This window comes from Acomys minous, assembly GCF_964271855.1.
Source record: "Acomys minous genome assembly, chromosome: 8".
Classification (NCBI taxonomy): domain Eukaryota; kingdom Metazoa; phylum Chordata; class Mammalia; order Rodentia; family Muridae; genus Acomys; species Acomys minous.
In genome coordinates this window covers 105,183,348-105,209,029 of record NC_140489.1, presented here as the reverse complement: position 1 = coordinate 105,209,029, position 25,682 = coordinate 105,183,348, and the positions used below count along the sequence as shown (strand labels likewise).

General features: G+C 49.3%; 1 protein-coding gene and 1 long non-coding RNA gene across 3 annotated transcripts in view; both read left to right on the top strand.

Annotated features, from left to right (window-relative positions):
- The window catches only part of LOC311603817, a 45,858-nt gene extending 20,376 nt beyond the window's left edge, over positions 1 to 25,482 (top strand). For both annotated transcript variants that reach the window (XR_014781274.1, XR_014781275.1), the window contains exons 3-5: positions 6,008 to 6,173; positions 23,390 to 23,560; positions 25,386 to 25,482. This is a non-coding gene — a long non-coding RNA (uncharacterized lncRNA). The remainder of the gene's footprint in view (positions 1 to 6,007; positions 6,174 to 23,389; positions 23,561 to 25,385) is intronic.
- Positions 12,259 to 17,008, top strand: LOC311604094 (uncharacterized protein). Its single transcript, XM_084793633.1, has 3 exons — positions 12,259 to 12,385; positions 15,232 to 15,808; positions 16,253 to 17,008. The coding sequence occupies exons 2-3, from the start codon at positions 15,334 to 15,336 to the stop codon at positions 16,648 to 16,650; spliced, it is 873 nt and encodes a 290-aa protein (XP_084649759.1). The 5' UTR covers positions 12,259 to 12,385; positions 15,232 to 15,333; the 3' UTR covers positions 16,651 to 17,008.
- Positions 25,483 to 25,682: the final 200 nt, after the last annotated feature.

Below are 25,682 nucleotides of genomic sequence, written 5' to 3'. Positions count from 1 at the left end.
ACACCATCCATTGACTCCTGCATTGAAAGATGGACACAGATCTCACCTATTATGTGAGAGCCCTTGCTCCGTGTCTGATCTTAGTTCAATCCCATGACCACGCAGCGTCTCTGCAGGGGAGGAAACTGACCCAGGAGGGCTGCTCTGCACTGCGGTGACTTTATTCATGTTTGTAGAGTTGAAATTGGAGTGCAGGGGAGCCCTGGCAATGGCTCATGATTTACTCCAAGGAGGGGCCTTGCTACTCCTGGGGATAGTGGCTTGGATTTTAAAGAGGTTAATCAAGAGAGAGTGAGGTGATTGTCTTAGATGAGCACACAGTTTATTGCTCCCAAGAGGGCTTTTGTGGCATTGGGGAGCCAAGAAATTGGAGCTATTTTATTATAATTGATGTATTCTATTGTTCCAGGCAGTGGGAAATAGCAAGGTCACTTGAGACAGGAAGAGCCGAGTGCCCAGAAGACCTGTGGCCACATCCAATAATTGGAAAGGAAAAAATTGGGAAGTGACCTATATTGTTATACCAGGAAATCTCCTCTTTCTGGGCATCAGGAGAGAATCAAGTGGAGTCCTTGGGGACAGGGCAGTGGGTGAGAGGCTAGGAGCAAGTGGCTGCTTCCCAGATACCTGTGCCACGGGAGAGGCTTGTAGGGAGTGGGCGCTGGAAGGGAAAGCCCAGCAACTCTCACCTGTCTTACCAGATGGCTTTGGAGTTCCCAGAGTATGCTGTCACTTACTTGTCACTAGGGACTCCATGCCGAACAGCAGGAGCAGAAGGCACAGGGACACTTGGAGGAATAATTTAAGGTGGGGTAGGCATTTCAAGATACAACAGGATTCCCTCTCCCTCCATCCCTCCATCCCTCCCTCCCTCCATCCCTTCCTCCCTCCCTCCCTCCGTCCCTCCTCTTCCTCTCTCCCTCCCTCCCTCCTCTCTCTTCCTCTCTCTTTCTGTGTGCCTATGTATGCATATGTGTGTAGGTGCATATGTATACATGATTGTGGAGGCTAGAGGACGCCATTAGCTGTTGCTCCCAGATGTACTCGAGGTGGTGAGCCAGTTTCCATCTATACAGTGCTCACCACAGTGGTCCCCTGAGGACGGACGCAATCCCCACATTTTAGATATCAGAGAGGTTTCCAGGGCTTTTTGGACTTTCCAGGTCAAGAGTGCCTGAGCCAGGATGTAACTTGGATGTCACAAGTCCAGGTTTATAGTCTTCCTGTCCCATTAACATAGCAGAGAGCACACAGGGGTGAGAGCTCAGCCAGCGAGGTCCTTGCAAACACAAGGACTGGAGTTACAGCTCCAGAAACCATATTGTGTGAAAGTAGTCCAAATATGGCGGTGCACTGGTTAGCTAGCCTAGCCTGATTGCTGAGTTTCAGGCGAGTGAGAGACCCTGTCTTAAAAAAACTAGGTGAAGGTGAATGACGCCTGAGGAGGATGTCCTCTGGCTTACATATGCACTTGCTCAATATCCAAGGGAGACTGAGGAAGAAGGGCTTTTTCTCTAGTCTCAGAAGTGTTATTTTTATACTTTTGTAAAACTTTTCATCAAAAACTTCAAGAGGATTGTAGGGTTTTTTATAAAGCTGAAGATAAGACAGATTGTCTGTCTACTGCTTGGTCCTTTCCAACTTGAGCATCTGGGACACACACACACACACACACACACACACACACACACACACACACACACACATTATGACATATGATGGGAAGTGAGGCTGGTGACTTCCTTTATCACGTGGCAACTTGGAATTGGCCTTACTAGAATCTCACAGCCAAGCTTGTGACCTCACAGCCGGGTCGTCAAGTGACCCTCTGTCTCCAGCTATCGTAAGATGTGCTTGATTCTGCCTTGGTGGGGGATGACTGGCCATTAGCAGGAGCAGAGAAGTCATATCACATTCTCTGGGAGGTTAAACACATGTTCAGATGAGACACTTGGCATGTGAAAGGAAGCAGAAGTGGGTCAAAAACTGCTGTCAGCAGACACCAGAGAACTCAAGGAGGCCAGGCAGCTGTGTGGAGTGGGGCTCCCCATCAGCACGAGGGATGGGAATTTGAAAAGGTCAGCATTGTGTTTGTACAAATGAACTATTATCTGCGAGGGTGATATCTGGGGACTTAAATTGATAGGAAAGAACAGACTCATTTTGAGACTGGAGGCAAGTTTCTGTGACAGTCGTGCTGTGCATTTGATTAATGACCAGACATAAGCACTTGGGTACTTAGGGACATCTTGAGCTATTTTGAGCATTGGGCTTCCCTGTCTTGCATACCCTCACAGTGGCTGCAGTCGTGTGTTTTACTAAGTTATGTATTCAAGGGTGTTCTCTGCTGCAGGGTGTGTGTGTGTGTGTGTGTGTGTGTGTGTGTGTGTGTGTGTGTGAGTGCAAGCACACACACACACATATGCCAGAGGACAACCTTGGCCAATGTTCTTCAGGTGCCATTCACCTTACTTTTTAAGACAGGGGCTCACACTGGCCTGGAACTCACGAAGTAGGTTAGGATAACTGCCAGCCGCTACTCTGTATTAGTGTGGATGTGGAAAAATACTTTTGAGGGAAATGAGCCACACAATGCCATTTATTTCTGGTTCAACTCTTAGTTGACATACATCCATAATCCTCTTTACATTATTTATTTACTTATTTGTGTGAGTGTGTGGCCAGTGTTTGAGCGGAAACCCTAAGGCAGTTTGTGGCAGTTGGTTCTCTCCTTCTACAGTGTGGCTCCTAGGACGCCAGCTCAGGTCCTCAGGCTTGTTGGGAAGTGCCTTTTCCAGCCATGCCGTCTCAAGGACGCCCCCTTCCCACCCCCCACCCCCCCCCCCGCACCACCTGCAACTCTTGATCTGGAGGTGCTTTTCAGGAAGGAGATAGCAATACCTATCTCACAGATTAGTCCCAAGAGAGGTGATGCCTGTGAAGGGGCCAGTAACCCCATAATCCATCACCCATCACCCCAGGTTGTATGTATGTTTTAGGCAGAGTGGCATCCTCACCAGAGCTGTACTTCACTGGGGGTGTGGCTAGAGTGCTCATCCAGCATGTATAAGGGTGTGTGTTCAGTCCCCATTGCCACAGTGAACAAAACCAAAAAAAAAAAAAAAAAAAAAAAAGAAAAGAAAAAAATCTTCCTTCATTAATTAGGCTGCATGGGATCTAACGTCTTCTTTGCTACCTCAGGGCAGAGTCTCACCTTTCTCATCTGTAAAATGGGAACTGCAATGCTCACCTCACACACACGTGTGTGTGTGTGTGTGTGTGTGTGTGTGTGTGTGTGTGTGTGATAAAGCCAAAATCAATATCGCATGGTTAGACCTTGTAGCTGCTACTGCTACAGCCCTGGACAGTGAGAAGTTATGAAGGAGCTTGTTACTGCTTGGGTCCCCAGCTATGGGACCGAAATGCAGCTGCGCCTCTGTGACAGCTGCGTGGGAACACATGAATAATTACCTCCAAAGTATACTTTTTTTTCCTTGCCACCTATCAGCAATAAATATTTAATTCACATTTGAAATCTGGCAGCTCTGAAAGCCATTAATCCAAATAAACACTCCCGAGCTCTGCAAAGCAGCCTGTCTCCCAGCCCGCCGCCGCAGCCCCTACCTGCTCTGTGATGCGAAAAGGCCCGCTCACCTGCGCTGAAGCGCTCACTCACTGTACTTGCAGCCCGGGGCCACTGTGCAGGGGCATTCTTCAAGAATCTCTGGCTATTACCAAGAGAATGGAGGGACTGCGCACATTGGACCGGGTCTCTGTCAAGAGGAGGGGGTGGGGATGGACAAGAGAAAGACAAGTTAAAGGCATGGCAAACCGAGAAAGTGTGTAGTGGACAACACTTGGCTCTGATTGTGCAGGCCTCTCAGTATCCTCCTCTGGTGGAAAACAAGGAAATGAACAGCAGTAACAGAAGACAGCGGGGGATGGAGGGGAGGGGGGCGGGGAGGACTGGGGGAGGGGGGGGAATTCTGTTCTTACAATGAAGCTGTCACTCTCCTTGCCCCGTCACTGCCTGTGTGGTGTTTAGCTGGGACTGACCCTAGCTCCCTGCTCCAGGAATAGGCACTCCAGCCATAATGCCTGGTTCTGAGAAAGGCAAGAAGGCACTTTGGTCCAGGCCTAGAGATCTCACTCACATATTATGGAAAAAGTCTTCTGGAGCGAGCTTCAAGCTGTCAGTCAGTAGCTTCCCCCGCACCCCCCCCCCCCCCCCCCCCGCCCCAATGCTTCTGAGCATGAAGCTCCCTTTGCTTCCTCACACCCCAACTGATGGGTTTCTTTGTTTAGTCTCTCCAAGGATTAACTAGTGCCTGTCCCAGCTGCGCAGCACCTGGGGAACCTCCTTGAGTGCCTGTGTGGATAAGGAAGGCACAGCCCTTTCTCGCCTAGAGCTTGCAAGCTGCTAGGAGGGAGAGCCGCAGACTGTTAAGCTACAGAGAAGGGATATGCATAATATACTTAGGAGAACGAAGTGGAACGGCTGTGAGTGGGTCAAGCATGGAAGATCCGAGAGGGAAAAATATAAAGCACTCCACTTCAGAATATATTATCCTTAATACACAATACACAAGCTAATTTTAAAGCATACTTTTTGTGTATAATAGATAAGAAAGGGAAAGGGGGGGGGAAAGATAGAAAAACAAAGCAAAGCTGGGCCCAGTGGTCCACACCTGTAATCCCCTCACTCTGGGAGGCAGAGGTAGGCTGATCTCTGTGAGTTCGAGGCCAGCCTGGTCTAACAAAGTGAATCCAGGACAGCCAAGGCTACACAGAGAAACCCTGTCTCGGAAAAACAAAACAAAACAAAAAAGGAAAGAAAAAAAAAAACAAGAAAAACGAAGCAAAAGCAAAAGAGACTTTGGGGCAAAGTAAGAGCAAAGCCACATGAAGATCTGTCTTAGGAGGAAGCAGGAGGGGTGGGAATAGACATTTCACAGTAGAGAGGAGCGAGAGAGGCAAATGCGCTGAGTGACACACATCGAGCAAAGGTGCAAGGCAAACAGTGCAGGCTGCCCAGAGACGCGAGGGAGGGTTAGCCTCAGCACTGCAGTGGCAGGGCCTTTCCTAAACCAAGGCACAAATGCTAGGGCATCCTTTGCTGTTTTCCTAGAGGCCGGTGACACACAGATAGCCTGCAGGCAGCCAGAGGAAGGCTGACCTTGCATGTTGCCTTGAGTCAGGTCCTAGCACTTCTGGGTCCTCTCTGCACAGACCAAGGGAGAAGTAAATTGACTTTCTAGAACCCAGGAGTTCTGAATGGGTCCCCACCCATTTCCTCATATGAACCGTAAGACATGAGCCACAGTTCTCGGTCCTCACTTCACAGATGAGGAAACAGGTTTAGAGCACACTCAGTCACGCAGGTGTGGTAAATATGGCAGCAGGTTCATAAACCAAGGACGGGTACACTGAAGGTTTTCTCTTGTTCCTATGCTTGTTTCTATTCCTCCTGTTTATTCAGGGGCTACCTCTCCTCCGGCTGAGATGGGATGCAAAGGATGGAAAGATAAATAAGATGAGCCAGCCCTGGACTGGCTGCGGCTGTAAAAACATATATAAATCTCAAATGGTGGCATCCAGGCCCAATCCTGGGTTCCTTGCCTAATGGCTGTGTTCAGGCGTGGGGCTCTGACAAGGATGAAAACTGTGGCCTGTGAAGGGGAAAGTCCTCAGTGGTGTCCATAGAATCTATTTTCCAAGATGAATACTATGCTGTAGGGTCCCAGTGATCAACGCGCCTGCGTGGTTTCGTTACTGTTGCTTTAAGATAGGGTCTCATCATCTCAGGCTGGCCTAAAACTTGCCCTCCCCCTGCATCAGCCTCTTGAGCGCTGGAATTGCAGCCACTGTGCCCAACATGGGGGTATGGTTTTGATTGACCCACTTCCCTCTCCTGCCTGTGAGAGGCAGAGTCTCCTCTGGGTAGGGGTGGGGGTCAGCTTAAATAAAGTGAAAAGCCAGAACTACTGGGGCTTGGTTTCTCTCTCAGGTGATTGACAAACAGCATTGTCAAGATGGAGATAGTTTCAGTGCGTCGGGGACTCACCGGCAAACTTAAACACAAAGAGAAAGGAAGAATAATTAAGATGTTCAAACTTCCAGAGCAATGGAGGATGACCTAAGAGGGCAGAAGCATCTGTAACCATCATTTCCAGGTAAGGCTGTAGGGACAGAGCCCTCATGGGTCCCTCGCTTAATGATCCTGAGAGCAGGTCACAGTGAGAAAGGCAGGCAAGCTAGAGAGAGCGTGTGGTACACTCTGAGTGTGCCGACGTGTGGGAGAACAGTGGGGAGTCGGGTGCTGGGGGCCAGTGGGGTTTGGGAGAGCAGGTGTTTGGCCTGGGAAGAAGGAAAAGGCCTATGGTTGGCAGGTGCATTGGCTTTGGCAGTGTGCTGAATTGCAGAAATTCAGGCCTAGTCTCCCCCAAGTCTGACAATTCAGGAGAAGTTGGAAACTTAGAATTAATATAAAAATCACACAGTTTTTAAGGCATAGATGCCCAGTTAATGTCTAAAATATGAGGTATTAGTCTGCAGGCCAAATATGGTAAACCAATAAGCCAGGAGATGTAACTTTTGGCAAATCATTTTGCAGTTAAGTCCTAGACACATTTTGTCTTTGGGGACCAAAGTAGAAAAGAGCCTTAGAGATCTTTGTCCCTTGTGGGGTATGAGAACTCTATGCTGGAGTTGGAGGGGGTTCTTCATACTGGATGTGGTCTCACTTGCTGTTCCTAACTCCTGTGTCCCCCACATGATTAATGGTTCATATTTCTTCAGAGAGTCTTTTCTTCATTTGCTCATACACCTAAAGTCCAAAGCTCAAGAACGCCTAGAGATCCCACCACAAACATGCAGACATTATGCTAGTCAATCCATACATGTGACTCGCTGCCATCAACTGAGATGAAGTTGTTCATATTGACATTCGGCATGAATATAAATATGCAGAGGAGGAGCCCTTGCTATGAGCATGACTCTAAGATATTTCAATTTTGCACTGTGTGTTCAAACTGTGATGCTTTGTTTTCAAGTTAAGTAAAATATGTTACTATGATTAGTTTTCTAAAGCAAGGTTGGGATTTATTAAGAAAAAGACAGAAGCTCACATCCAAGGGTAGACCTGGGCTTCTCAGGAGAGAGGTAGGGAGATTAGCTCAGTATGTTTGTAATATACCATAGCCATTGTAATCTTTAGGATCGCATTTGTAGCTTCCCTTATGTGTTTGGATGTTGCTTTCTTGGTTCCCGCCATCCCCAGGGTAAGGTGGGTAAGGACATTCACTTACTCTGCCCCTGTCAACAGCTATGCTGGTGACATAGTGGGGATGAGTAAACAGACCTGTAAACTTTGAGCACCAGTACAGGCAGCTGCCCTCTGAAACGGGTGAATACGCACTCGGAGATGGCCACTGAACTCTGGGAAGACTCAGTGGTCTATGGAGACCAGGCTAGGCACTCTGCTTGCTTCCTGTGAACCTATCTGATCTCTGACTTCAGATTCTGCTTGGTACCTTTTCTTAGGGGACCTTTTCAGTCCCACACGTTTGGATTTATGTATGTGATTTTGCTGTGCAGTCAATGGAGAGGACAGCCAAGTGCCATTAGAGGTCCTTTGAGCAGCTTTCTGTCACTTTGTGGCTAGCACACCAATACTGAGTCTCCTGTCCTGGCTGGTGCTGGAGGCTGGATGGAGGCTGCATAATAGTCCCTTGGAAACCTGACAGAAGCTAAGGGTCTGAGAAAGGGACTCTACCTGCTTTTGCCATCATGGGCAAGCTATGATCTGCACCAGTCTGTCTCATGACTGGTGAAAAGTACTTGCAGCACATGAAGGCCACAAGTGGGATATGCCAGCGAGAAGCCAAGGCAGTAAAGACAAGGTGCAAGTGTTGCGTGAAAACATCAGAAATCACCCACAGGAACGGTGCGCCACGTGCTGTACGCAGTGCTATCATGGAAAGGTCCTCTGCTCTCTCTGTCCCCTTCTTTCCTTTTTCTTAACCCTCTCTTCCTGCTTGCCTTTCCCCTTCCCCTCTTCTGCCTTTCCTTTTTTCTCCTTCCTTCCCTTCCTCTCTTCCTTTTAACTCTCTTTATACTGGGGCACGAACCTGCCAACCTGTCTTTGTATCTATCAGAGCCCTGATTTATGCCGCTTTGAAGTTTTGCATGGCTGTCACCTCATTAAAGTATTTATGTCTTGGCAGCACCTGAACTTGAATCTACCTTGAAGGTGTAATTGTGTGTTGCTAATGTAATGGCTGGAGTTGCCCATGCAAAGAGCAACATGAGAAAGGTCATTGGGAGGAATGCAAGGTCACAGAGCCACCTGAAGCGTGCTCAGGGTTGATTTGCTCATTTCTTCCAATCCCAGGGAGGGGAAGTTTCCGGATAGCAGGTGAGGCCTGGGGAGGGAATGACTCCAGCATGAGCTGTGCAGATGGCAGTGGCAGAGTTTATTGTGCTTTCCAAATGGCTGAGAGCCTCACTGACAATCCAAGCTCAGGCACAGCAGTAGTCCTGGCCCAGATGCCTAGAAATGTTAATGGACCAATGGGATAGATGGCTGCCACTCCTTTACAAATAGCTTGCTGTTTCTTTCACACTAGGAAATTTACCTGCAAAACAATGTAAGTAGAAGATATCTTTTGCGAGAACAGATAGAAAATCACATTTTCTCTCTAGCGATTGATTCACTTCTCGATTCTGAGGGCGTGAGAGTCATGGCTGGATTGACTATTGTAATGTTTCTCTGTCCCTACTCTGTGTGTGTGTGTGTGTGTGTGTGTGTGCGTGTATGTCTCTCTCTCTCTCTGTGTGTGTGTGTGTGTGTGTGTGTGTGTGTCTAGGATGGCTGTACCCAAGGGCCTCTGGCCACTGTGTTGGGGGAAGTCGGGGGTGGGGGGAGGATGGATGGCTGTACCCAGGGGTCTCTGGCCCCAGAATTATATCATATTTGTAATCAGCAATTACTTAAGAATTATCTCAGATTCTGGGGATACAATCAAGGGGCAAAATAATATGGCTTCACCCTGGTGGAAGCAATAGATTGGGTGAAAATGAGGGCAATGCAAACAGTGTGATGCACAGCAGAGGGAAGGACAGAGCCAGGCCCTGGGCTGTGCAAAGAAGGAATAACTCACTGAGACCTAGTGGGGCAGGGAAAGCTCCCCAGAGTCCAAAGATCCACAAATGCCAGATCTCAGATTCTTGGAATTTACCTGGCTCAGTATTTGTAGCAATAAAGACAAAACACTAAATCCTGGAGCTGTGAGGTAAAAAGGAAGGCTCACACAGCACACAACTCAGGCTGCTTTGCTTTTATCATTACTCTAAAATGATGAAATTCTGGAAGGTGCTTGCTTTAAAAGCACAAGGACCTATGTTTGACTCCCAGAACCCATGTAGGACATATGCCTGTAATCCCAGTAATGGGGAAATGGAGGTTGGGGGATCTCTAGGGCCTGCTGGTCAGCCAGCCTACCCTATTTGGTAAATTCCAGAAGGAGGAAGGGGAGGAGGAGGAGGAGAAACAGGTGGTAAACAGCAACCAAGGAACTATACCAGTGTTGTCCTCTGATGTCCACTTGCATATACATACGTGTGCACATGTATGTTATATAATTGTTTTTTCATAATAGTGAGGATATCTTAATTAGGGCTTTTATTGTTGTGAAGAGACACCATACCCATGGAAACTCTTACAAAGAAAATCATTTAACTGGGGCTGGCTTCCAGTTTCAGAGGTTTAGTCCATCGCTGTCATGGCAGGAAGTGTGGCGGCATGCAAGCAGACATGGTGCTGGAGAATGAGCTGAGAGTTCTACATCTTGGCCCTCAGGCAGCATGCAGAGAATGAGGCACACTTCCTTCAACCACGCCACACCTACACCTCCTAATAACACCACTTTAATGTCTGCTATATAAGGCAGGAGATACGGTAATAAGGTAAGAAAGGTACCAGAGGCCAGATATTATGCTATAGAGGAGTTTATTAAATGAACATGGGGGGTAGAAGGAAAAGGGAGAGGGGTACCCCAGAGAGAGACAGAGACTAGAAGAAGAAGAAGAAGAAGAAGAAGAAGAAGAAGAAGAAGAAGAAGAAGAAGAAGAAGAAGAAGAAGAGAGGGAGAGGGAGAGAGAGAGAGAGAGAGAGAGAGAGAGAGAGAGAGAGCTCGAAGAGTAGAGTTAGTGGAGGGTCTATTGTTTTATATGGCCCTGCGCAGGGCCACGCCCCCATGGCAGGTAAGCAATGACATCACAGGTAGGCAGACTGAGGCAGGATCCTAACAGCCACACTGATCGACCTTGATGTGCCTATGGGTGCCATTTAATTCAAACTACTACAGGGGCTTGTCTCCTTTAAGACATGGGAAAACATATCTTGTGAGGGACAGGTGTCAGTGTGAAAGACCCCACTTCTAAATGTTGTTTAGTCAAGGCTTGCTATTTTGTAAATGATTCTATTTTGTAAGGCTTGTACAATGGTTAAGGGAGGTCACCTGAAAGGCTCAGTCAGACTGGAAAAATACCACCATGTCACAAGGCTCGCAGACGTCACAAGGTTCATGGTCACCCACCATTTCACAAGGTCTACACAAGCGGTTCTGGCCAAGTTATTGGAAAAACAGGATGTATGGTCAGTGAATAGGCTAGCCTAACCATTTCCTGATTCCAAAGCCCTAACCAGAGCTAAATCTAGCCACATTAAGTTAGCCAATCAAGACCCTGTAACTATGCTTCTCGCTTCTGTAACCCCCGCTTCCTGCTTCCCACCCTATAAAAGGGTCTCCTCCCCTTCACTCGGCGCACCAGTCATCCGATAGACTGTGTCGCCCGGGTACCCGTGTAATCAATAAAGCCTCTTGCATTTGCAACCCGACTTTGGTTTCGCTGGTTCTTGGGGAGGGTCTCCCTGACGAAGGACACTCCGTGAGGAGGGTCTTTCATTTGGGGGCTCATCCGGGATAGAGACCCCCGCCCAGGGACCACCGACCCAAAATCGGGAGGTAAGTTCTCTGCTGCTGGCATTGTGGGTATTGTGTGTCTTGTTTGTCTCCTGGTTGTCCTCCATCTCTGTGCTACTCTGAGACTCAATTGGGTCATTAGTATCTGGTGGAGGCTAGAAGGAGTTGACGAACTCGGACTTCTCCTCCACACCCCTGGGAGACGTCCCACGGGGGTATCCGGGGTCCTTAGGACCCATCTGAGAGGACGATCCGACTCGGCTTGGTTGGGGCTTCGCCCCTGGTCAACGGATACGCTCCTCATCTGGGAGACGGGGAAACCGGAACCCCAACGCAGTCTCCAATTGGTTTACTTTCATTTTGGTGCCGGCACCGCGCAGCGCGATCCATCTCTTTTGATTTGTTGTTAATCTTTCTTGTCACTCTGTGTACACTCCCTTTCTCTGCAGACATGGGCCAGACAGTTACCACCCCGCTGACCTTAACCCTTAAACATTTCAGGGAAGTCCGGACCATTGCACACAACCAATCTGTGGAGGTCCGTAAGGACCGATGGCAAACGTTCTGTGCCTCCGAATGGCCAACCTTCAATGTTAACTGGCCACCGGAGGGCTCTTTTAACCTGACTCTCATTTTACAGGTTAAGGCAAAGGTGATGGACCCAGGCCCTCATGGCCACCCTGACCAAGTCCCATACATCATTACTTGGGAGACTCTGGTCCGCGACCCACCCCCTTGGGTTAAGCCTTTCCTTTCCTCGCCACCTCCGTCGGCTCCACCGGCCTTACCACCCCCTTTGACTCCCACACCCACTCCCCAGACGGGACTATACCCCGCGGTCCTCAGACCCCCTCCCAAGGTCCTTCCCCCCGAGGACAGGACCCTCCTAGACCTCCTGTCCGAGGAACCACTCCCTCCACCTTACCAGGGCCCTCAGCCCCCGGCGGGTGCTGCACCTCCCGCCGCTCCGGAGGCACCTCCCCAATCCCAAGCAGCCGCTTCCTCCCCTGTGGCGGGCCGCTTGCGGAACCGCCGGGAACAAACCCCGGACGCCACCTCCCAGGCTTTTCCCTTGCGAGCAGGCAATGGAGGACAAATTCAATATTGGCCTTTCTCTGCCTCAGACCTCTACAACTGGAAAAATAATAACCCTCCTTTTTCTAAGGATCCCACTAGACTTACTTCCTTGATCGAGTCTATTTTAGTGACTCACCAGCCTACCTGGGACGACTGCCAGCAACTCCTGCAGACGCTCCTGACCACCGAGGAATACCAGCGAGTCATTCAAGAGGCACGGAAAAATGTCCCAGGAGAGAACGGGCGCCCAACCCAGCTGCTCAACGAGATTAATAGCGCTTTTCCCTTAGAACGCCCTGAATGGGACTTCAATACACAGGAGGGTAAAAATCACCTACGCCTCTATCGCCAGTTGCTTATAGCGGGTCTCCAAAAGGCTGCTAGGCGGCCCACGAATTTGGCACAGGTCAAGATGGTTACACAAAAATCTGATGAAACCCCTTCCACCTTCTTAGAAAGACTGAAGGAAGCTTATAGGGTCTATACACCATATGACCCTGAGGACCCCCTCCAGGCTACCACTCTGGCCATGTCGTTTGTTTGGCAGTCAGCCCCAGATATAAGGCGGAAGCTAGAGAGATTAGAAGAATTAAAAGAGAGCACAGTACAGGATTTGCTGAAGGAAGCTGAGAAAGTGTATAATAAGAGAGAGACTCCAGAAGAAAGAGAGGATCGGATCAGGAGAGAGAGTGAGGAAAGGGAAGAAAAACTGAGAAAAGAGGCAGAGGAAAGAGAAAATATTCGGGACAGAAAAAGGAACAGGGAAATGAGCAGATTGCTGGCCACCGTTGTAACAGGACAGACACAGGGTAGACAGGAACCTGGAGAGCGGAGGGGGCCACGGGTGGATAAAGACCAATGCGCCTATTGTAAGGAAAAAGGCCATTGGGTCCGAGACTGCCCCAGACGGCCAAAGGGAACCAGAAGACCCCGGACCTCTACCACTCTCTTGAACTTGGAAGATTAGGGCCGTCAGGGCCAGGAGCCTCCCCCTGAGCCCAGGTTAACCCTTAATGTGGGGGGGCAACCAGTGACCTTTTTGGTTGACACAGGGGCACAGCACTCGGTCCTTACATCTACACCGGGGCCTTTGACCAACAAAACTGCCTGGGTGCAAGGCGCAACCGGCACAAAGACATACCGATGGACCACCGAAAGAAAGATCCAGCTTGCGACCGGTAAGGTCTTGCATTCTTTTCTACATGTCCCTGACTGCCCCTATCCTCTTCTGGGCAGAGACCTTCTGACTAAGTTAAAAGCACAAATTTACTTTGAGGATGGGAAGGCCCATGTAACCGGGCCACAAGGGAAACCAATCCATGTCTTGGCCTTGGATGTGGAGGAAGAATATAGGCTCTACGAGGCTGAATCCGAAAAGCAGCCACCCTTAACATGGCTGGAGCATTTTCCCTCGGCCTGGGCTGAAACTGGTGAAATGGGGCTGGCGTCTAACCAGCCCCCCCTGATGGTCACTCTAAAAGCTACGGCAACCCCAGTTTCTATAAAGCAGTATCCCATGTCTCAGGAAGCCTACCAAGGCATACGGCCCCATATTCAGAGATTGCTGGACCAAGGGATACTGGTGCCATGCCAATCCCCCTGGAACACCCCCTTACTTCCTGTTAAGAAGCCCGGGACTAATAACTATCGCCCTGTCCAGGACTTAAGGGAAGTTAATAGGCGGGTTGAGGACATCCACCCAACTGTGCCAAATCCCTATAACCTCCTGACCAGCCTGCCCCCATCACACATCTGGTATACAGTCCTAGATTTAAAGGATGCCTTCTTCAGCCTAAGGCTCCACCCGGACAGCCAACCCATCTTTGCCTTCGAATGGAAGGACCCAGAAAAGGGACTGTCCGGGCAGCTAACTTGGACTAGACTACCCCAAGGATTTAAAAACAGCCCTACCCTGTTCGATGAAGCCTTGCATAGAGACCTGGCGGACTTCCGAGTCCAACACCCAACCTTAATCTTGTTGCAATATGTTGATGACCTCTTATTGGCCGCCCAGACTGAGGATGATTGTCGGGCTGGGACAAAGGCCCTCTTGAAGACTCTTGGACACTTGGGATATCGGGCCTCATTTAAAAAGGCCCAAATCTGTCAGCCCCAGGTAACTTATTTGGGATACCAGATCAGAGAGGGAAAAAGGTGGCTAACCCAGGCAAGAAAGCAAGCAGTCCTCCAGATCCCCGTGCCCAAGACCCAGAGACAACTCCGGGAATTCCTGGGTACAGCAGGCTTCTGCCGGCTCTGGATCCCAGGATTTGCAGAGATGGCAGCCCCTTTATACCCCCTCACCAAGCAAAGTACCCTCTTTACCTGGGAAAAACCCCAGCAGCAGGCATTCGATGCCATCAAAGAAGCCTTACTTTCCTCCCCAGCCCTGGGACTTCCAGACCTGACCAAACCCTTTGAACTGTACGTTGATGAAAGGTCTAGGTATGCAAAAGGAGTGCTCACGCAAAAGCTCGGGCCATGGCGGCGTCCCATCGCTTATCTATCCAAAAAGTTAGATCCAGTAGCCTCAGGATGGCCACCATGTCTCCGCATGGTGGCAGCAGTGGCCATCCTGGTCAAAGACTCTGGCAAGTTGACAATGGGACAGCCTCTCACCATCCTGGCTCCTCATGCCATGGAAGCCTTAATCAGGCAGCCGCCTGACAGATGGTTGTCTAATGCCCGGATGACCCATTATCAGACTCTTTTGCTGGACCCTGAAAAAGTCACTTTCGGACCCCCTGTGACTCTGAACCCTGCCTCCCTACTTCCCTCGCCCGAGCCCCCCGATAACCATGATTGTCTGCAGATACTGGCTGAGACTCACGGGACCCGCCCTGATCTAACCGACCAGCCCCTCCGGAATGCTGACTGCACCTGGTTTACGGACGGCAGCAGTTTCCTGGAAAATGGAGAACGGCGAGCAGGAGCCGCCATAACAACCACCAAGGATGTAATTTGGTCCAGCCCTCTCCCCCCGGGGACATCAGCCCAGCGTGCCGAGCTGATAGCTCTGACCAAAGCACTGCAGCTGGCCAGCGGTAAACGCCTCAACGTATACACCGACAGCAGGTACGCCTTTGTCACAGCCCATATCCATGGAGAAATTTACCGGAGGAGGGGCCTACTGACCTCGGAGGACAAAAAAATTAAAAATAAGACTGAGATACTGGCCCTGCTAAAAGCCCTACACTTGCCCCGTGAACTCAGCATCATACACTGCCCCGGGCACCAGAAAGGAACTTCCCTGGAGGCAGAGGGAAACAGGATGGCCGATAAAGCCGCTCGCTTGGCAGCACTCTCCGGGAAAAGGGCTAGCAAACTTCTGGTCACCGCCGACCAAACCTCCGAAGGCTCCCAGTCAGATTCCCAAGCCCGCCAAGGCTGGGAATACACGGAAAAAGACATTCACCTGCTACAGAAAATGGGGGCCACCTGTGCTACCCCTGATCAATGGACCTACCAGGGCAAGGTCGTGGCCCCGCTCAAGGCCACTGCCTACTTGATTGACTTTTTCCACAAGCTAACCCATCTGAGTGCACGGAAAATGAGCACACTCCTGAAGAGGGAAGAGACTGGATTATTCCTATTAGGAAAGGAGGAGGCCATCAAACGGGCAACAGACTCCTGCGTGGCCTGTGCCCAGGTCAACGCTAGTAAAAACCCTCTTGCGCAAGGGGCTAGACTGAGGGGGCACCGCCCCGGCACCCATTGGGAGATCGACTTCACTGAGATCAAGCCCGGTATGTATGGCTATAAGTACCTACTCGTTTTTATAGATACCTTCTCCGGATGGATTGAAGCCTTCCCCACCAAGCATGAGACAGCTAAGGTGGTCTCGAAGAAGCTCCTGGATGACATCTTTCCCCGGTACAGAATGCCCCAGGTAATAGGGTCGGACAACGGCCCCGCCTTCATCTCCCAGGTAAGTCAGTTGGTGGTCCAGCTATTGGGGATCGATTGGAAATTACATTGTGCCTACCGCCCCCAGAGTTCAGGTCAGGTAGAACGAGCTAATAGAACCATCAAGGAGACTTTAACTAAATTAACGCTTGCAACTGGCACTAGAGACTGGGTGACCCTCCTCCCCTTAGCATTATATCGTGCCCGTAACACCCCAGGGCCACACGGACTCACACCCTTTGAAATCATGTATGGCTCACCCCCTCCTATTGTTAATTTCCTAGATTCTGAAGTTGCCGATTATGCCAACAGTCCCTCCCTATGGGCCCACCTAAAGGCTCTACAGATGGTCCAGAAAGAGGTATGGAAACCTCTAGCAGCAGCATATAGAGAACAGCTTAACAAACCTTTGGTTCCTCACCCCTACCAGGTGGGGGACTCTGTATGGGTCAGACGACACAATTCCAAGACCCTGGAACCACGTTGGAAAGGACCCTACTCAGTTCTCCTGACTACTCCCACCGCACTCAAAGTAGACGGGATCGCCGCCTGGATCCACGCTTCCCACGTAAAGGCAGCTCAAACCAGCCCGGACAACCCGGCCCCCGGGGAACCAACTGAGGAGAGATGGCATCTCCAGCGGACTCCAAACCCGCTCAAGATAAGACTCACTCGTTCTTAATCCTCCTCTATATTGTCTTGTGGATCCCAGGGGCCTTAGCTGGCCCGCACGTGCCCAAGTCCCAAACCTGGGAAGTTCTAAACAACCAGGGAGATGTCATATGGTCCACTTCTGGAACTCACGCCCTATGGACTTGGTGGCCGGATTTGACCCCAGACCTCTGTAAAATGGCAGGCGAGTCACCTGTCTGGTTCCCTGGCCCTAATCTCCCTGAACTCAGTGAGACTTCATGCTCTAAGGACAGCCCTCCATCAGGCACCCTCCCCATCCGTATACCATCCGATCTGTATGGATGTTCAAATCATTACACCCGGACTAACCTCCGGTCTGCTGAGTTCTATGTATGTCCAGGGCAAGGTCAATCCCGACAGTTTAGACGTCAATGTGGAGGGATTACTAATTTCTATTGTGCTTCATGGGGATGCGAAACTACAGGCGAGGCCTCCTGGAACCCTTCCTCTAGCTGGGACTTAATTGTAGTAAAGAAAAATCACACCAATGACCCTAACTGCCCTCAACCTTGCTGGAATAGCTATTGCAACCCTTTGGTCATTAAGTTTACAGACAAAGGAAGACAAAATCGTCACTGGCTCCAGGGAAACAAGTGGGGACTGCGATTATATGCCCCGGGAAAAGACCCTGGATTGACTTTTATAATCAAATTATCCCTAACTACAGCTTCCACTCTGGCTATAGGCCCGAATCCCGTCCTCACTGAGCCGCGTCAGGCCCAGCCAAAACCACAGGTACTACCCCAACCCACACCATCAAGGTCATATTTAGTACCTTATTCCTCTCCTGTACCTGACTCCTCTCCTATGTCCACCCCCTACCCAGGGACAGGGGATCGCCTCCTACAGGTCTTAGAAGGGGCCTTTTTAACCCTAAACTTTTCTGACCCTCGTAGAACCCAAGAATGCTGGCTGTGTTTGAGCTCAGCCCCACCTTATTACGAGGGAATTGCGGTAACAGGAAATCACTCCAATTACACCTCGGCCCCCTCAAGCTGCTCTCAGAACAACAGACACAAGTTAACCCTACCCGAAGTTACTGGAAAAGGGCTCTGCTTAGAAAAAGTGCCCCACTCCCATCAGGCCCTATGCAACAAAACCCTCACGATCTATCCCGGCAAATATTGGCTCACCGGGCCTACTGGGACTCAATGGGCCTGCAACTCGGGACTAACCCCCTGTGTGTCAGCCACAGTGCTTAACCAAACCAGTGACTTCTGTGTTCTGGTCGAAGTCTGGCCCAGGGTTACCTACCATCACCCTAGTTATATATACTCTCATTATGAAGGAATGACCAGACATCCCAGAGAACCTGTCTCCCTCACCCTAGCCTTGTTGTTAGGTGGTCTCACCGTGGGAGGAATAGCTGCAGGAATAGGAACAGGAGCCACCGCCCTAGCTGAAACATACCAGTTCAGACAGCTCCAGCAGGCCATGCACACCGATCTTGTGGCATTAGAAGAATCTATATCGGCCCTAGAAAAATCATTAACCTCACTCTCTGAGGTGGTCCTCCAGAACAGGAGAGGACTGGACATTCTGTTCCTTCAAGAAGGTGGACTCTGTGCAGCTCTGAAGGAGGAATGCTGTTTCTATGCGGATTATACTGGGCTAGTCAGAGATAGTATGAGCAAATTAAGAGAGAGACTAAAGCAGAGACAGCGTCTCTTTGAGTCAGGCCAGTCATGGTACGAGAGATGGTTTAATGGGTCCCCCTGGTTTACCACCCTAATCTCCTCCCTGCTAGGACCAATCATTATTATACTCTTGATTCTCCTATTTGGACCCTGCATCCTCAACAGATTGGTCCAATTCATGAAAGATAGGTTATCCATAATCCAAGCGATGGTCCTCACCCAGCAATACCATCGCCTGAAGCAGGAAATGGAAACTGAAATAGAATGAAAGATTCCATTCTAGTTCATAGAAGAAGAGGGGAATGAAAGACCCCACTTCTAAATGTTGTTTAGTCAAGGCTTGCTATTTTGTAAATGATTCTATTTTGTAAGGCTTGTACAATGGTTAAGGGAGGTCACCTGAAAGGCTCAGTCAGACTGGAAAAATACCACCATGTCACAAGGCTCGCAGACGTCACAAGGTTCATGGTCACCTACCATTTCACAAGGTCTACACAAGCGGTTCTGGCCAAGTTATTGGAAAAACAGGATGTATGGTCAGTGAATAGGCTAGCCTAACCATTTCCTGATTCCAAAGCCCTAACCAGAGCTAAATCTAGCCACATTAAGTTAGCCAATCAAGACCCTGTAACTATGCTTCTCGCTTCTGTAACCCCCGCTTCCTGCTTCCCACCCTATAAAAGGGTCTCCTCCCCTTCACTCGGCGCGCCAGTCATCCGATAGACTGTGTCGCCCGGGTACCCGTGTAATCAATAAAGCCTCTTGCATTTGCAACCCGACTTTGGTTTCGCTGGTTCTTGGGGAGGGTCTCCCTGACGAAGGACACTCCGTGAGGAGGGTCTTTCAAGTGCATAAAGCCTGCTTTGTTGTTCGTCAAGTATGCTTGATGGAGCCTCCGTGTCCAAAGCAAGTCACGTGCTTGTTAACCCTTCACTAGATGGCTTGCCTCCTTTCTGTGATTCACTTTCCATTCTCATTTTGCTGCTTACTGGAATAACCAAACAAAATACTTGCAGCTACATTATTATTATTATTATTATTTTTATTATTATTATTATTATTATTAATTATAATTACCATTACTTACTATTATTATCATTATTATTTTAAGGTTTCATACATGCACATAGTGGATTTTAGTAATTTCCTCTCCATTACTGTCTCTTGGCCTGTTCACCCTCCCAATAAAACCTTTCTTCTTCCCCAGAGTGCCCTTCTACTTTCATGTGTTCCCTATCATTAGTGCTGGGTTTCAGGAAAACAAACTTACTCTAAGGACAATACCCTCTTACTCTGAGTCCCTTCCAAACTCAGAGGCCTGTGATATCAGTCAGCTATATTCTGAGACAGAGTCTTGGCATTTTTGGAAGAAATAAGCCAAAGCCTGGTGGCCCTTCCTATTGGAGGAAGATGGAGAAGGGACTGTCGCACACTGTAATGGGACCAGGAGGGACATAGGACGTGACTGTGTAAGGGAACCACCTAGCAGCCATAACAATGAGGGAAACAACTAATTGCCCCACTCTTTCTGTAGAAGACGATCAGTTCCTTCTCAGCACCCCGAGGTGGTGATTAGGATAGGCACTATTAGAGCAAGTGATGCCACCTGTGAGTTTTCTTTACCAGACACAAAGGACAGAAAAAGGCTCTTTGTAGATGGGCGGATGCTCTTGCTTGGAGTCTGTGAAATCGCACCTCCTGTCCTAACGCTAAGCTTCAGGAAGCTGTGAATGCATCCATGACTGAGCAGATGATTTCTTTGGAGCCAGAGGCCCATCTTCTTTCATCTGTGAATCACCTAGCACAGGAGAAGAGGAGCTCAGTGACGTGTTTGATGAACAAATGTGTGTGTGTGTGTGTGTGTGTGTGTGTGTGTGTGTGTGTGTGTGTGTGTGTGTTTTGGAGGTCCCCCCCCCCTTGCTGGTTCTCTTGTGGTTCCATTGCAGCCTCTTCTGTCTGCTCTCTCACTGTGCTCAGGGGAATGAGTGGCTCATCTGAGCAAAGTGTTTGAAATAATTTGGGAATCCAGTTTTCTCCTCTACCCATAGTGCACTTGTGGACCCAGTGGCTCTGGGAGAGGGCAGGCAAGTCTGCGGAATTCTGAAGCTCAGCTTTTAACTAATACGATAACCACATTCTTCAATATTAGTTTCATTATAAATAATAGCAATATTTTTGTTCCTATCAACTCTCTGAACTGCAGGCCTACTACAGAGAGAGGTGGTCAGAAAATGTCCCAAATCAATGCAAAAAGCCCTCTCTGCTGATGGAGTAAGCTGAGGTGTGAGGTCTTCATCCATGTCTCTATGAGTTTCAGTGTCACTCTTGAAAAATATTACTATACCAAACCTTTTCATTTTACATTAGTTTATATGCCTGCTGTTGATCTCATTATCTATCTATCTATCTATCTATCATCTGTCTATCTATACCTTGATATGCATGGAACCTAGGAAAGCCGCAATAAAATTTTTATATACAAGAACAAATGCTCCAATGAGAAATTCTGTGCCCCAGATGCATCTTTCCATTCTTGGAGTATATGTGCACCTACCTCCCAATCCTCAGTTGTTAGAAGGAGAGGAAGAAGGAGGCTGTAAACCATGCCTGATTCTAGGTGATTCCCCCCCCTAGAAATCACTGTAGGAGCAAGGCATGCCTGGAGTTCCATCACTTTGCTCACCTAAAGATCTTTTCCATGGCTCACTCACCCATGTGACAAGTATCACGTGCTCATGTGGACATCACACTATATCTATAACCATAAAAAAATACAAGATATACAAATTTTGCCTTTATAGTTCAGGTCCAGGCTAAAAAGAGCCCACTCTATTAGCAAAACAGCATATAGTCAAGTAATGGAGTGGGTATTTCACACTGTTTGTGGGGCTCAGAGTCACCCGTGATTTAGTGTGACAAAGGGAAGCAGAGCAGACTGTGGACTCGCAGCGAAACGCTGTTTGAGGATCCTTTGTTTCGTGTCTGGACTGTCAGCTTCACAAGGGACAGGGCAGCGCTGATTAAGGAGGCAGCGATATCCAGATACCTCGCAATATCCACAGCCCATACAGGCTGCAGGAAACATGGACAGAACGGATGGCACATATGGTATATATGGTACCCAGGCCTCAGGTCTGGTTGGGTTTGGCCAGTGGACAGCCCAGGAGATTGGAGCTAGGGAAGAGTGGCATTTCACAGACCCATCTCACGTCATCTTGATTGGCGTTTTATACTCCGTCCCATGCTTTTCTTCTGGGAGCTGTTAACCCAACCTTCAGTTTCATCCCTCCCCATCTCTGCTAGACCTGGGGTCCCACACTATCCCCTGCATCCTTCCCACACCTCTGTATATCTAATAGTCCCTTTGTCAGTTAAACAGTTTGCATCATCTGATTTCACGGAAACATCTCTCTCCTGCTGGGACCTGACGTCTACAGATAAACCCTCACCCCGTCCTTAAGAAACTCAGTCTAGTAAGAGAGCAAGGCCCACATGAAACCACCCCTAGCAAGGGGAGGGAAGAAGGCAGGGTGTTGTGGGGGGGGGGGCATAGAAGAGGTGTGAGGACTCAGGTCACAGGCGACCCACAGGGCTGTCCAATGGTCCTATGGGAGAAAGGGTGATAAGACTCCTTAGAGCAGAGCTTCCCTCCGACAGCCATAGTAATTTGGTTGTGGCACCATGAGTTACCGCCATGGCAATGGTGTGTGCTTCAACCCCACGCATTTAGCATTTTCCTCCCCCAGGCATCTGTCCCCTCACCCAGGAGCAGCAGTCTCAGGTCCCCAGGAGATGACAGTGGCTCTCTTGGCTTTTGCTTTGCTAGCAGGTAATTGCTGAGCTCCACGGGGAGAAGCGAAGGTGGATAAATAAGTGCTCGACATCCAACAGGTTCAAGATACTGAAGCTGCCATAGGAAGAAGAGCATGCTCGGGCATCCTCCATGACTAAGAAATAAAGAAAATGTTTGGGTTTAGTGGGTGGAAGGCAGCAGGGCCTCGTCACTGAGGGCTCATGGTGGAGGTGTCAGGATCTCATCAGAGAATGACTGAAGCGTCTCAAAGGCCGGACCTGGCCTCTGGCCACTCAGCCTTGGCCACGCGCAAAGGGCTGGGTTGGTGCCCACTTATTGGGATTGGGTGGCCTTATTAGTGATGGCCCATGGGCAGGGAAGCAGTCCCCGAACGGCACATAGTATGTCATATCCTGAGTGAGCACAGGATGCCTCATTAGTGACTAAACTTAAAGTTGCCACTGACACAGTGAGGTAGGGACTGAGTGAAGATTAGGGATCCCAGTGGACACATGTGGGCACTGTAGACTGATAACTGTCACAGCTGTGGGACCATTTGGTTCTGAGTCAATAATTCTTTTGGAACACTGGTGGGCAGGGATTAGTGTGAATGCCTTGAAGTCACAGCTGATGTGGGAACATCATGTTTCAGAGATGAAATCAGTTTTCAAAGAGTTCTAAAGAATGCTTTAAACCTCTGGCTTGCTATTAGAGGGCTGAGCAGTGTTTGGAAGGAGAATACAAGATGGCCTATTTATATCCCCAACTGTGAACATTTCCCTGCAATTCCAAGGAATAGGAAGAAGAGTTAAGTGTATAGAAAGAACACTTCAAAAACCCTATGTTCAATTTTATTTCTAAACATAAACAGATGAGCAAACAAAATGAACTTTTTTTTTTTCTGGGACAGAGAGATACCAGAGTCCAGGAGGGCCACAGCCCCCACTGAGCAAAAGTTAATTAGTCTGAGGGCAGGGTGGTTCTTTGCGGTTGGGGCACATGGAGCATCAAACCATCACATGGCTGGAGACAGGAAGCAGCCTGTGCCATACTTGATGAGGCCACCAAGACCAGAGCAGACTTATGCTTATGTGAGGATAGGTCATGAAAATAGAGAGGGCATCATGAGAGAATGAAAGGAGAATGAAAAGGATATGACACGTGGGAGGGGCGTGGAGAGGGAGGGATGGAGAGATGATGGCTCAGCAGTTAAAAGCACTGGCTGCCCTTTCAGAGGACCTGATTTAATTTCTGTCACACACATTGTGGCTCACGGCCATGCTTATCTCTATTCCCAGGGGACCCAACACCCTCTTCTGCCTTGTGATACAGATACATACATACAAATAAAATAAAAAACGAGTAAATTGAATTAAAAAGCAAAAATGTAAAAAAAAAAAGGGGGGGAGATTTGGAGAAAATAAGAATCTATGTGATGGGAAAATGGAAACGAGGACCTGGGATAGAAGGTATAATGGGGGTGGGGAGAAGGGATAGTGGGGGAGGGGAGAAGGGATAGTGGGGGTGGGGAGAAGGGATAGTGGGAGAAGGGAGAAGGGATAGTGGGGGTGGGGAGAAGGGATAGTGGGGGTGGGGAGAAGGAATAGTGGGGGTGGGGAGAAGGGATAGTGGGGGTGGGGAGAAGGGATAGTGGGGGTGGGGAGAAGGGATAGTGGGGGAGGGGAGAAGGGATAGTGGGGGAGGGGAGAAGGGATAGTGGGGGAGGGGAGAAGGGATAGTGGGGGAGGGGAGAAGGGATAGTGGGGGTGGGGAGAAGGGATAGTGGGGGTGGGGAGAAGGAATAGTGGGGGTGGGGAGAAGGGATAGTGGGGGAGGGGAGAAGGGATAGTGGGGGAGGGGAGAAGGGATAGTGGGGGTGGGGAGAAGGAATAGTGGGGGTGGGGAGAAGGGATAGTGGGGGAGGGGAGAAGGGATAGTGGGGGAGGGGAGAAGGGATAGTGGGGGAGGGGAGAAGGGATAGTGGGGGTGGGGAGAAGGGATAGTGGGGGTGGGGAGAAGGGATAGTGGGGGTGGGGAGAAGGGATAGTGGGGGTGGGGAGAAGGGATAGTGGGGGTGGGGAGAAGGGATAGTGGGGGTGGGGAGAAGGGATAGTGGGGGTGGGGAGAAGGGATAGTGGGGGTGGGGAGAAGGGATAGTGGGGGTGGGGAGAAGGGATAGTGGGGGAGGGGAGAAGGGATAGTGGGGGTGGGGAGAAGGGATAGTGGGGGAGGGGAGAAGGGATAGTGGGGGTGGGGAGAAATGAGGAATGGGTGGGGTGGGAAGAAAGGTCAACCACGACATAGTTCTTATGAAAATACATAAGGAAATGTGTTATTTTGTGTCTGAATTAAAAAGAAGTCTTCTATCAGATTCCTATGGATTCTACAACAGATTATTTTTTAAAAATCTAGAGGCTTAAACCATCACCAATTATCATCTTAAGTTCTGGGGGTCAGATGTCTCAGATGGGTCAACCTGTATAAAATAGGGGTCTCACCAGTTTCACCCACCTCTGCAGAAAGGATCTATTTTCTCTATGTTTTCTGCTTCTTTTGTCTTTCCTTCTTTTCTTTTCTGAGGCAGGGTTTCTCTGTGTAGCCCTGGCTGTCCTGGAACTCACTATGTAGCCCAGGCTGGCCTTGAACTCACAGAGATGGACTTGCCTCTGGCTCCATTGGGTCCCATCCTTTCTTCCACCCTCCAGGCCAGCAGACCTGGAGTCTCGCCTTCCTTTCACAGTTATTTCTCTGACGACCGCTTTGTTCCCCCTTCCACATACCAGGAGCTATCACTGAGGTCACGTTGAGCCATCCCACAGGCTGCAGAGTGCTCTCCCACCCTCTCCTGTCTCAGTCTCAGGCTATCCAGTCAGCAGGCTTCCTTCTGTGTGCAAACTGGGCTCTCCATTTCCATAGAAACATCTCTATGCACAGGAATCTCTTGAGAATTCAGATGCACAGGACTTGGGTGGAGGTTATCCTGCCTGCCCAAAGCTCACATTAGCTTTACCACCAAGTACAGTAAGAGAGTGGAAATATTCACTTTCAGTCCTTACAGTGGATGAGAATATCTTATAGAGTTTGAAGCCATCTTGGTCTACAAAATGAGTCCAAGACAGCCAAGGCTACACAGAGAAACCCTGTCTCAAAAAAGCAACAAAACAAAACAAAAAACCAAAAAAAAAAAAAAAAAAAAAAAACCAAAACAAAACAAAAACCACAAAATGAAACAACCCTACCCCCAAACAGAATATCTTATAATTCTGCGCCTGTTTACAATGTTGCCTATTGTAGAATCTCTGGAAACTTCTCTTAGCCGCCACTCCCATAAGACGGTCCAGTCATGGAGGTAAGCAGTGTCACACACCAGCTGTATTGTCCCCCGGGGAGAAGGAAGGATTCCAGTGGCAGGTGGAGCAATCTGGGCGTCCTTTGTGGTGTAATAACCTGTCCTTCCTACTCTGGTGTAAGTCACTGAACTCTAAGAGGGTGGAGTTGGGAGAGGGCTGGAAGCAGGCCTGTTACCTATATTTTGCAGGGGGGAAGAGAACGTGCTCTCTAGTGTCACAGGCCACTGTCATGGCAGAGCCA